Raw genomic sequence first — 13,393 nt, 5'->3', positions numbered from 1 at the left:
TTTTTCAAGTTCTCCCAAACTTCTATGAGTGTTTTCATAACTTGATAGAATCACCAAGAACATGTTTTCTATTTCTTTAAAAAAGTGAGCTGCGTTGAAAAAAGGAAAGCAATTCAAAACATTATCGAAATCCTCTTCACAGACACCTCGAAAACACTAAGCAGCCATCATTTTGTTCACAGCTGCACACTGCTGCACCACTCTATATCTATAACAGAATAGGTAGTGAGTAGTGTAGCCAATCAGAGAATGGCACTTGTTATAGAATGTGAGTAAAATTATACTACTATGAGAGAATAGCTGCTACACATCATATCCTCAACTTTCTTCTTGGTAGTTGGAAATGAGGTCTTCAAAGTGCGATGAAATAACCCAGAAATGTGCTGTTTCAGAAAATAACCATACCGTTCCAACCTGGGTTGTCGTTAACATTTTCTGTAGAGGGCAACTGGTTTTCACAGGTGGGCAAAATTATCTGAGCTGAACATCTAATATAAGAAAAACGTTCCTCTATATGGTCAAACTAGCTGGGCAAAATTGTCCTCAAAGCTGGCCAATTTGCCCGATGCCCGGCCTTTAATGAAACCCGTCTTTTTGGTTTGAACTGCAGTTTGACTCTTACTAAAACTGTTTGCTTTTGAACCCCATCCCCTCCTTTGGAATTTCCAATACCCTTCTAGGGGTGGGTGTGGGTATTTTCTGGAACCACTCAATTTTCTTCAGAGCATTGGCTCTAAAAGGAACATAGGCATGCAAGGTGTGCAAGAGTTATTTTTTTTGTGTGAAGTGTCGGAGATAGGAGCATTCGTGGTACAGTAATGATTTGGGTAATTTGACATTTTTTCTTTGGTTGCGATGTTACATCGGTCATGGTAAGATAGCTAAATAGTAAGCCATAAAATGTTTGACTGAACAAACTACAGTAATCTGACATGTCTCCAGATTAATGACTAAAAAACAAAAATATCTTGTTATATTTGCGTGCAACAAGAACAAAACAATCGTTACCCGCACTTACTATTGTAAACGTTAGAACTGTTTCAAATCTTAGGTCTCGTCCCCTCTAAAACATGTCCTAAGAACTAGAAGCGACGATTCGTGACCTCTAATTGAATTTACTCCTTGTGAAAAACAAAAGTATCAAGTTACCTTTAACTAAAAATAAAAATATCTCGTTGCATTTGCATACTACGAACTCACGAACTGTTTCAAACCTCAAGGCTCATCTCGTTCATTTAACTAAAATCCTCAGCCTAACCCACACAAAATGTCGAAGTAAACCAAATATATGAATACTTCCTCCTCTTTTATAGAAGAATGAATACGGCCGTTCTGAACTTTATCGGGATCAGATCTTCTCACATACCATTTACCTTTACAACAAGAAATCTGATTGGCTGTTTATAGTAGATCCAATCTGATTGGTGTGACATACATACATCTCTCACTCACTCACTCACCCATTGACCCGTAACATACTCGACGCGCCGACTAAGAGGTATTTTTTTGTAAAAAAAATAACTAAAAAATGGGAAGTCATACGAGGTAAAAAATTCAAATCCATGACCTCCAGGTAACAAACAATATTTATAATATTTTCTTCTGAAACATTCTGCATAAAACTATTAACAATTTAACAATTCTATGAACTATACATGATAAGCTTCCCTCGGGGTTTCTCTACAGGGACATGTTGGGGAATTCGTGTGCATTGCCTGGAATCCTTCCTTTGTTTAGAGAGCAATATCACTCTGGATTCTGAAGTGTCCTGATTAATATGATGTCTGAGAAAGCTAATGAGAATGGGACAAAAAGTCTAAGAGTGCCTCACTGTCTGCATTGAGATGGTGACAATACACAAAGCAGGGTTTGATTCTAAGAAATACATCACTAAAGAAATTAACCATTACACTATGCTTAGACAGTGCCCTAAGAAAGTGTTAGCCTGTGTCACAGCTGCCCTCCCTGAAAGAAAAAGTGGGAGACAGGCTAGAGAGTTTTGACAAAATTTGATTTGCCTCACTTGTGAAAAACCACTTCCCATAACATATTTTAAAGAAAGGAACAGATTTCTCACAGGCCATGCATGGCAGTGAAACAACTGAGTGATGTGATTTGGTGAGTAATTGAACTAGCTAGCTAGCTAGATCAACCTTGAAAGGAAGGGAAAAAAACAAAATGGGTCTAAATAACAAAGATCAAAGTTTGCACGATCTTAAAAAGCAGTCATTGTAGCATTTAATGGTTTTTTAGTTATCTACTACCAAGGAAATAAAACTTCCCCAACAAAGTGAATTATCTGTAAAGCAACTTTTTGTCAGCATTATATCTTGTCAGAGGCGTATCACCTCTCGAGGTGATATGCTTCTGATCCTGTACAAAGAATTGTATACCAGGAAGAAAGGTCCACCTAGCCTAAAATAACCAAATTCCTTGTTTTAAACCACCTCAATCTTCTTCAATAAATTGTGTTCCTTCTTACCTTTATAATATAATCATTTAGATCTGCTCGAAACAATGTTTCAAAGCAAGTCTTAACATCTTAATTTTGCATTCACTACCAAACAAAATGTAAAAAAAATAAAAATTGATTGTATGAAATTTTACGTGATATTTTAGCAAGTACTTAAGACTTGTCAAAGAACGAGAGCTCTGTAAAGGGACCTTATAGCTGGTAAAAGATCAGACGAGGGCTTGTAAGAAAGCTTGACTGTATGTTAAGTAATAAAAAATATTAGTTTTACAAAACCAAGTCAATATTATTACCAATTATATTATTTTGTTATAATTATATTATTCTGTTGTTTCAAAAGTAATCGCTTTGTTCTCTTGTCTCGGTTCACTTTATTATTTACAGGATAAGAAATCTGAATAAGCAGACTGATAAATTATTATTAAAGGTGTGGTGAATGGTTGATGCAAGACTTTATGAGGAGCAAGACTAGCATTTTTCTTTGTGAGCATGAGATACTTTGACTTTTAAATTGTGAGACCAAGACTTCAAAGTGTTTAACTGGGAGCATGAGACGTCAGGATTTAAGACATTTAGACATCATAATTTATAAAAACAAACAACAAATCAGGACTTTGAAACTTTCTTGGCCTTGCAAAAATTGATACTCCATGACAGTCTTATGAAAATATAGAGATTGTAAGACCCACAAAGCACTAAAAGAATGAGACTGCAAGACCTGTGAAATTTGGCAAAACCCATGGTTTTTTAACGACCAATCATAGCCTGTTCTTAATAATAACGTAATAGGCACTGCTACCTGGCCCTTCCCATGTATTACATGTCTGATGTACTATTTTGAAAAACTGGTCCTGGTGAACAATTAAGCCTTGAATCTGTGATAGTACCCAGTTATTTTAATATCTTGATTGCATGAAACTATAGATTTTAAAAACCCCTAGTTGTTTATGAACTTGAATTTAATAGAAACACTTGAAAAGCTGAGGTTTCAAGCATTACTAGCACGAAGTGCTACCTCCAGTAAAAGGCTCAGAACTACCTTTACCAGCTTCAAGTTGATAATCAACTGGTGTTTCATGTGCCTGGCACTGTTATAGCAAAACAGTTTTTTCAGAGAGTAAAGACAAACATTTAGTTACTTTTTCATTGCTGAAGAAAAAACTGCACTTACATTATGTCAAATAAAATTCATTCACGTACATACCAGGTAAGGCTTAGTTGTTCACAGGCTGAATAATGCAATCCTCGGGCACTTATTAAGTTGTTAAATTATTGGAAACATTACATTTGAATACCCTACATGAATTGCTTAAAATTTGCAACTATACCAATTTCTTTTTTAAAAAAATATTACATTTACATCCTATTGATCTCTAGCTCTGTCAGCTACCACTATCCCTTGTGACAATGTGTATCTGAAATGAAGAGTCAATTGATTAACTTAAATGAGATGTCTTAAATTTTGGTAGCAAAGAGGTTCTATCACTGAAAGTTTGCCTTCGCATTCTAACTTTTATACAAAAAAGCTTGATAACTATTTGCCAACAAAGAGGCAGTTGGAATGACATTTTAGTCTGAGTAGATTTAAATGCAAAAATCTGTCTTGGGACCACACAAAATGATTCTGATAGCAATAACAGTGATGACAAAGAGAGGACCAGAATTGGACTAAGTTGCTCCCCACTACCAGAGGCTGCTTTGTACATACAGTCCTGAGTATCCATGTGCCAAGAACCTCAAGGGACTCTATACAATCACCTCTCTTCCCCCCCCCCCCCCCCTGGAGAAATTGTCCATCCACCTGATCCCTGTGAAGTGTAACTTCTTGTAATCAAGTTATCAATTGTTTGTCAATGTGAGTTTGACCCAGAAAATCATGCACTTGTCTGCTTAGGATGCACTTTTAAAATCAAAAGGCATCTTTTAATTTCTTCCAACAAAGGAGTTCAATTGCTGTCATTATTTACTATAATGTTTCTGGGATAACCAAACATCTATATTTGGTTGGTAGTTAGTACATTTAAAGGAGTTGTACCCAGTTTTGTTGTTACCTCACTTAAAATGATCCAGCTTTCACTATTGTGGCCTAATACACGTATTCTCATTTCCACCACTTTTCCGATTCCTTGAGGTACTGTGCCCTCTGCTAAGCCAGTGGCTGTGAATGTGCCCACTTGGGTGTAACTTGACAATGGGAACTCGTACTTCATGAAATTTTTCTTCGCTTCAGGTGATCCATCTCGTCCAGGTTCTAGGGACAAAATAATTCTTTGAATTTAATTTGCCTGTCATTTACATACTTTCAATAACATGCAAGCTCTGCTCAATCATGGGCTACTTGGCTTGTATGCAGACTTCACCTCTACCTTTACCTCTGCTCAATCATTAAGGGTTTCATGTTCTGCCCCTCAAGGTTCATTGGTTTTCATCCTAATTATGATCGACAGCAGCCAAAAATGCAATTGTTACATGTACAATTGAACCCCTATTAAACGGCCACCTATTACATGGCCACCCCTATCAGGCAGCCAGTAATCAAAGTCCCAATGAGAGCTTTTCTACTGTTTTTACCTCTATTAAGCAGCCAGCCCCCTTTCCATTTTGACAAGGGTGGCCATTTAATAGGGTTGACCTATAATTAGGTTTTGAATTTGCTAACTTCAGAGTTCTCAAGTTATTGAAAGGCACAGCTAACATCGAATAAATAAAACACAGCAAATAAATTGAAAGTAACAAGTTGGAAATTTCATCACTGCTCTTAAGTCATGCATTGAAATTGTAAATCAGACCTGGCATCTTGTGTGCTTGAACTAATGCTGACACTGGAAGAACTTCCACAGAAGCATTTCTAATAATGTCACCAGGATGTTCAAGATTTCCTGACTTGAAACGAAACCTGCCACATGATAAATAGTGAAAGGCAAAATAAGAAAATTTTGATGAATAGTATATGGGGCAAATGTTTGGCATTGAAAAAACAATTAAAGTTGAGGTTCTTTCCTTACACATATCACATACCAATATTATTTTGGGTGTTATGGCTCAACTGTCAACTCAACTATTGCTTTGTGCACCCCCCCCCCCCTCCCCCTTTCCTCCCTGCCCCTCCCCTCATACACACAGTGTGGTGCCTTAAATGATGAGTAAGTTGCACTCTGGATTGCCCAGTTCAGGTCTGAGCACTAGGCAGGGTCATTATTTGTATGTTCTTGAGCAAGAAATGTCACCCTCAGAGTGCCTGATATACAGTAGACCTACTATACACTAGTGAGATCTTGTGCATTTAAAGCATCTGTCAGCCAACATACTGCCAGACACATGCAATCAGTTAATATTTTAATTTTATCTGTAGAGCCACCCTGTAGCATAAACCATGGGGATGTGTCATTGCCAATTCCAACATAACCATTTATAATATATTGGTGACAAATTACTTCTTAATTTTGGCACAAAATTTCAGCATTAATTTATAATTTCACTGGTGAAATTACAAATTATAAATTGCCATGGCAACTTCTAGCTTGAAATTTTTCTATACCATAAAGAAGTAAAAAAAACTGTAAGCATAATTTATCACCCATGATATTGAAAGGTAATCAAATGGTATACTCGTGACAAAAATAATTTCAATTGCATTTTGTCAAAATTCTAATACTAATTTGTAGTTTTCTCTGACAAAACACACTCACCGCCATTTGATTACCCATACTAATTTACATATCTTACTTTTCTATCATAATTTCTTGATGGAATTTGAATCTCATAACATCATCAGCATGGGGAGGAAAAGCCCAGAAGAATGTCTGCCCCATATATGCACGGTCAATCATGTATGCTTGGTAAGATTCCACTGTTGTAACAGCATCAGCCTTAGGGTTCAAGTGAGCCTGGAATAATGGTGCTTTCTTGAAGTCTTTATCCTAAATAAGAAAAACACAGAGAGTTAAGTGCCAAGCTAAAACTGTTTACTTATTAAGATCTTAGACAACAAACCAGAGTTAAAATTCTAATTTCTGTTTTCTTACAGCTTTAAATGCAACACGAAAATTTTTAACTCTCCTATCATCAAAGTACTTATCCTAGAAAACAAAACACAGATTTCAACTTCTTAGTATTTCACCATCTTTTCTTACAGTTGAAGTGCCAAGCAATTCTATTTATTAACTCAAACGAGGCATAACACAAAAGAAGTCAATCTAGGTCTTTTTATGTTACAAGACCCTGAAGTTTTGCAGCTCCAAACCTAGGGAAAAAGTGAAGCCTTGGAGCTGACTGGCTCTTAGCTGCCGGAGCTTATCCCGGTTTCTGTAGCATGAAGCGGCTAGGAGTATTTCTACTCCCCCTGGATGGGATGCTAGTCCATTGCAGGTCACTGCCCTGCAATTTGTTAGGTTTCCCCAACAATTTGCCAGTACCCATTTATACTCCCGGGTGGAGAGAGGCACTGTTAGAGTTAAGTGTCTTGCCCAAGAACACAACACAGTGTCCCCGGCCAGGGCCCGAACCCAGACTGCTTGATCTGGGGACGAGTGCAGTAACCATGAGGTCACCTATATTGTTAGCTGCAGCTTAAAATTACTAATAGAAATAGACAGGGAAACACTAGCAGTCTTCTCAGAGATAGATGTGTATCAGCCAGGTCAAAGAGCTTAACTACACACAAAGTAATTGAAAAGTTAAAAGCACTGAACATTCAAGAGTGTTCAACCCTCGAGAGAGAAACCTTGCAGGATTCTTAAGGCAACAACACATGCCCTTAACTTTTACTTCTAAGATATATTAAATGCAGCAATAGACTACACTGTAGTCTATTTTATACAGTCAGGCTCTAAGCCAGGATTTGAAATTTACTGGGTGTCCAAAATGTCTTATAGGGTCTGCTCAAATGAAAAAAAAAATTTAATATTATGAACAATTTTCTTTAAGAAGTGGGTGTCCACAAGACACCAGGATGTTTATCTGGCTAAAAGCCTGATTTCATACACAGTAGGATTTAAAAACATTTTCAATCATACTACTTACAATCAAGTTTTGTTTCTTTCCTTTCAGTGATGATTCTTTTCCTACATGTTGAAATAGCGATGGCTTGAACCTAATACGCAGGTGCAACTTCTCTCTTGCACAATGTTGCTGAAAATAACAAGGATCATTGTGAAACACTTCTTCCAACAAGTTTTAGTGTCAGTAATAAAATAAAGCTCAACAAATTATGTGCCTGTTGTTCCAGGACTTCATCCATGCCCACTCAATGGAACTGATCCACGAGAATTCCACGGGAGGGGAGTTCAAAGCCAAAGGCAAGGCTTGACACTACATTTTTCCCATAGTGGGCATGAGGCTAGTAAGTTTTGAACAAGTACTGTACCTAAGTCTGCAAGAAGGAAACTAATCCCTTTTTGAGATGTCTGTCACGTTTTCAAGATTGTAGTTAAATTATTTATCAAAGGTGAAGTTACAGAAATTTACAAGTAATGCCAGGAAAAGTTGTTTTAGGTAAAGATGAAAAAATTTGGCGGCAGGAAATAGTTTAGCTGTACACTCCGTGAAAAGCCACTAGAGCCTAGAGGCTACTGCAAGGCAATTCTTACTAGCCTAACATGAAGTTTCTCTAGTCTCCTGAAGACGTCTAGCATCATTGTCAAACCTTGAAAGACAAACATGAATGTCCAACGGAGTGGACGGCACAAACCCAAAACCCTCTCTCCATTGGAGGGATACAGATATTTTTGGGAACCACACATTCAGCACAGCTGCTTAATCATAACTTACTGCATCTTTTTCTGGGTTGCAGACTTTCACCCACAGGATGTGATCCATAAGCCAGTCGACTGGCTTGTCTTTATGAAACATTAGGAAGAATTCAACCACCATACTCAGATCACTACAGCGAAAGAGCTTCCCTGTTAGAGTCCCAAACAAACATACAGTTAAATAACACAAAGATCATTTTGATGTGAAGTTCCTATCTGAATTTATTTAATATAGGTATTATGCATCATTGATTTAAGAAAAAGAAAACGTGTGCAATTGTGTTTCTGCCAAGTTAGAGAAAACTAAACTTTCATGGGTGTTTTATTTAACAATGAGATTATGGGGTCAAGATTTCTATCACACTTAGAAGTCAAGAGCGAATACTGAATTTTTTCTAGTATAAAGCTACTAGTCAATCTAAACTTTATCTAAATCCACTGCATGGTTAGGAAACTTAGCAACACAAAAACAGACCAGTCAAGGGCAGAACAACTTGCAACGACAAGCTCATCCATTAAATTACTAATGATATTTTTTTACATGTACCTATAAATCCAAGTGCTGAAAACTCCAGTATAAGCCAATCATTTGATTCCTGTTGGAGCGCAAATGTTTTTATTGTAGAGGCGAATGAAGGAGTGGCTACAATGTCATCTTCAAGCTAAATATAAACAAACAGAACAAAATATGCTCTGTAAGCCAAGTTAACAACACAATCATCACGTTTTACTGCACTTTTCAATAATAATTATAATATTTTATAATTTATTAACAGTTAATATAACATTACCCTTTAGTATTTCCATAACAGACACCTCATCAGGGAAGACAACTATTTCATATAAATAAATGTTTCTTTGAGATATTGAATAATAAAAAGCACAAAAAAATTGAAGAGAAAACTCCACCTGAACATAGAATCTTGCTTTCCTCTGGCAATACATCATTAAAAAGCAAAAATCAAGATTCTGCTTTGTTCTCCACCTAAATTCAAATGATAAGACAAGTAGTTATTACTTTCAATATGTCTATCACTTGACAGTATCACATAGCTGTTGTACCTACATCACTCAATCACATAATCAGAACGACATGAAAGCCCTCTACAACATCACCGTCAGCTGTCAGGTAGGAGAGTAAACACCAACAAACCAGTGCACAGAAGTAATTGCACCATTCTCAGTAAGACATCAGACCAGCTCAGTGAATGAAAGGAGCACTTCAGCAGCCTGCTCAATGGCACACCATTTATCAAGCCACTGGAGATTGAGGAGGGCGACGACCTGGACATTAACCTTGGCCCCATCACCAAGGCAGAGGTAGTAGAGGCGATCAAGAAAATCAAGGATGGTGAGGCACCAGGTCCAGATAATATTCCACCTGAAGTCATGAAAGCAGACACTGGGGTCACTGCAAATATCATGATTAACCTGCTGCAGGACGGGTGGGAGAAGGAAGAAGTGCCAACGGAATGGAAGACAGGCTATATTGTAAAGATTTCCAAGAAAGGGGATCTTAGCGACTGCCGGATTGGAGAAGAATCCAACTTCTATCTCTGCCAAGCAAAATCTACACTAGGTTGATTCTGGAGAGGATAAGAAAAGCTGTGGACCCCAAATCGAGAGAGGAACAAGCAGGGTTAAGGGAAGGTAGATCTTGCACAGACCAGATAGTTACTCTCTACATCATCATTGAACAGTCACTAGAATGGCAGTCACCACTGTATGTCAATTTTGTTGACTTCAAAAAGGCATTTTACATGGTGGACAGAACCACGATTTGGAGAATCTTGATGCATGGCATGCCCCAAAAGATTGTAACCATCATCCAGAGCTTCTACGAAGATAACAGCTGTAGAGTCATCCATAACACTGATTTGTCTGCACCCTTCACTGTCAGCACAGGAGTGAGACAAAGATATATCTTGTCCCCACTTATCTTGAGTTCTCACTCTAGTTATCAACTGGGTGCTGAAAACAACAATGGAACAGCCAAGAGGCATTCAGTGGACCCTCATGCAGGAGCTAGAGGACCCGGACTTCGCTAATGATGTTAGTCTACTCTCACACACAATGGGGCATATGCAGGCTAAGACCAAGAGACTGGAATATTGCCAGGACAGCAGGTCTAGAGATCAACATCACAAAGACCAAGAGCATGCAAATAAATGCAAGTCAGGAAGCCCCCCTCACTGCTGATGGAAGGGCATTGAGAAAGCTGATCGCTTCACTTGCTTGGGCAGCACTGTGAGCAAGACAGGAGGCACAGATGAGGACATTAAGACTAGGATCAACAAAGCACATCAAGCCTTTGCTACTCTTAGACCAGTATGGAGGAGTAAAAACCTCAGCAGCTGCATGAAACTGAGACTGTTCATCAGCAATGTCAAATCAGTTCTTTTGTATGGCCCAAAGGAAACCTGGAGGCGCACCAGGAAATGAGACCACAAACTGCAGGTCTTCATCAACATCTGTCTCAATCAGATTCTACGCATCAGATGGCCACAGCACATCTCTAACCAAGAATTATGTCAAAGAACCGGGCAGGAGCCCATCACTGACACCATCCAGAGAAGAAAGTGGAGATGGATTTGACATACCATATGCTGAGAGAAAGCGTCACCCGCCAAGCGTTGGACTGGAACCCACAGGGGAAACGGAGGAGAGGAACACCATGTTTGACATGGAAAAGAACACTACAAGCTGAATTGAAGACCATCAGCATGACCTGGGAGGAGGTGAAGAGGGCAGCTAAAGACCGAGAAAGATGGAAGCTAGTAGTCAGGGCCCTATGTTCCACAGGGAATGACAAGGAATAAGAAGGCATACTGGTCTAATCTAGGCATATGAACCATTTAACAAGATGTTTCTTTTCACTCTGCAAAGAACATAAACACTTTGATATACTAATATTACTAGGTGCTTACTTGACTCTTTCTCTAGAATCACCAAATGTCAGTGGCACGCTGTCAAGGTCTGGGTAATAACTTTCAGAAGGTGAAACTATTTCTACTAATCCTGAATGAACATCCTCAAGAAATCTGAAAAGCAAGTAGCAGCCACATATCATTACACATGACACTCTGGACACTCATGTTTATTTTACTACTCCAAATCAATTGCCATTACCACAGTTAGGTGGCACTACAGTACAATTCTTTTTTGGGGATGGGTATTCCAACCAGGATGGAGTACCTCCTAGTTGTTTCGTGTTACAGAAACTGGAGATAAGGGCCAACCTGATGGGCTACTTGGCTCATATGCAGACTTTTACCTTCACCAGCCCACGGTACAGTCATTGTAAGTTTTCAGTAATGAGAAAACATATTTTAAAAGTGAAATCTACCTTTGTTTGATGTCATTAGCCACTGCTCTACTAAATTCAATATCAGTCTGAAAACACAAATAGAAATAGCATTGAACTTCAAATCAAGCACCAACAGAGCTGATTGAAGCAAAAAAAAAAAAAAATTAAAAGCAAGTAGGTTAGAGTGTATTTCTGAGATACTTCACTGTAAGTTTTAATCTCGCTTTTACCCTCTATGAAAATAGGTCCCCTAAACAGGGGTCAAAATTAACAAAATTTTGTTTGCCAGATCGTAATTTTTGGTTCCTTTTTTGTTTTTCACTGATTTTTTTCTTCTTTTAATTAATTCTGATGTACACAATCTTTGATATAATTCTAAGTTTACGTACAAAGAAGCTTACAATTATATAACAGTAAAATTTTAAAGGAAGAACACATATAAACATTATGAAAATTAATATTAATCGGTGCCAAAGCAGCTTCAGTCGCCTGTTCCCTGTTTCCTCATTTTCCTCATCTAGTTTTATATCTATGCATATGCAATTTTTGGCACTAAGCCAAGGCTTCATGCGGTTGACAGACATATTGGAATTAGTCCCCTGTTCTGCCACATTGTTGGGAATCATACCAGGCTGCCTGCATGTGTCGCCTAGTGCATCCATGATACCAGTCTTACTAAAGAAGCTGCTAAATCCCAATGGCAATCCCAGGGTTGTCGATAAGTGCAGGGTGCCGGCAAAATGCGCTGGCTGCCGGCAAAATTCACCGGCTGAGAGAGGGGTGATTGCTGGCTGGATTTTGGTAGGCGGTCACTCGGTAAAGGACAACAAACTTTTTAGGTTATGCATGTACAATTATTCAATATCTGAACCATACTGAACCATCTTTAGAAATGAAAAGTTTGGAATAAATTTCAAACTATCAATGCCACTATAACGAGTAAAGTAATTTAAATAAAATCTTGTTCTGAGCACTTGTTTAGCCTGTTCTCTTACTGGTACTGCGTCCACCATCTTGTAAACATGAAGCTTGGTTACCCCACATTCAAGGCATTGTGAAAAAATGGGGACAAAAATTTTGTTCCAGGCGTCTCATGACAAATGATGACTGGCTGAATGAAAATCTTAGTCGAAAGACTACAGTATTTGAAAAAGTCTTCAATTCTTAGACTATTTGCTATTTGCATAAATTGCACCTTTCATCCACAACTAAGGCTGATTTTCCTTTGAGGTTAAAAGGTTGACGGAGGAAAAGGCGAGTCACCCACCTGCGACCACTTCTTAATATCTGATCACCAACACTTGATTTTTGGTTGCATTGGTAACTAGTGAGCTCTACAGCCGTAGAGTTCATTATGTAGAAATGATTGTTAGTGAAGGAATTCAGGTATTATTTTTAAGGGCTTAATAAGACTTTTCACAACGGACCAAACCCTGTTGGTAACCGTGGCAACGTGTCACCATTTTACTTGTACCCGCAATAGAAGAAGTACAAAGTGATTGGCGATTAAAGCGTAGAGGTGTAGCGCTCTACCAAAACTTCTACTGCAATATGAGGTTCGTGAAACAGGCACCAGTTGGGAAATGTGTCCAGATTCAAGATCACACAAACAAAAAAACAAGGCCATATCCAGCCATCTTGACTGAACAACCTTTTTCAGTTGAGTTATATTCTAGCAGGACAGAGTGAGCCATCATGAATGGACATGATGACCCGGGGGTAATTCCCCTTACCTTTAGTTATTACTTTACACTAAACTCCAGCTATAATTACTGTATAACAAAACACTTAATTACTGGTCCCATGGGAAATGCTGAGGTTTGTTTGCCCTTGCCTCTTGATGTTTCTTCCTGTTTCCATAGG

At 38.3% G+C, this 13,393-nt stretch overlaps 1 protein-coding gene across 3 annotated transcripts in view; it reads right to left on the bottom strand.

Moving 5' to 3' along the window:
* Positions 1-1,568: 1,568 nt before the first annotated feature.
* Positions 1,569-13,393, bottom strand: part of LOC110043424 (alpha-1,3-mannosyl-glycoprotein 4-beta-N-acetylglucosaminyltransferase A-like) — a 58,517-nt gene continuing 46,692 nt past the window's right edge. For all 3 annotated transcript variants that reach the window (XM_089273433.1, XM_089273434.1, XM_089273435.1), the window contains 10 exons: positions 11,570-11,616; positions 11,151-11,264; positions 9,133-9,208; positions 8,771-8,885; positions 8,243-8,373; positions 7,496-7,603; positions 6,200-6,393; positions 5,263-5,369; positions 4,525-4,724; positions 1,569-3,888 (listed from right to left, as the gene is read on the bottom strand). In XM_089273433.1, coding sequence (XP_089129559.1) covers positions 3,856-3,888; positions 4,525-4,724; positions 5,263-5,369; positions 6,200-6,393; positions 7,496-7,603; positions 8,243-8,373; positions 8,771-8,885; positions 9,133-9,208; positions 11,151-11,264; positions 11,570-11,616 — 1,125 coding nt within the window. In that variant the 3' untranslated portion in view covers positions 1,569-3,855. The remainder of the gene's footprint in view (positions 3,889-4,524; positions 4,725-5,262; positions 5,370-6,199; positions 6,394-7,495; positions 7,604-8,242; positions 8,374-8,770; positions 8,886-9,132; positions 9,209-11,150; positions 11,265-11,569; positions 11,617-13,393) is intronic.

Source organism: Orbicella faveolata, unplaced genomic scaffold (genome assembly GCF_042242905.1).
Source record: "Orbicella faveolata isolate gen_17 unplaced genomic scaffold, um_ofav_v1 contig_35, whole genome shotgun sequence".
NCBI classification, from domain to species: domain Eukaryota; kingdom Metazoa; phylum Cnidaria; class Anthozoa; order Scleractinia; family Merulinidae; genus Orbicella; species Orbicella faveolata.
Note: the sequence above shows the minus strand (reverse complement) of the source record. Positions and strands in the feature narration are given on the sequence as shown.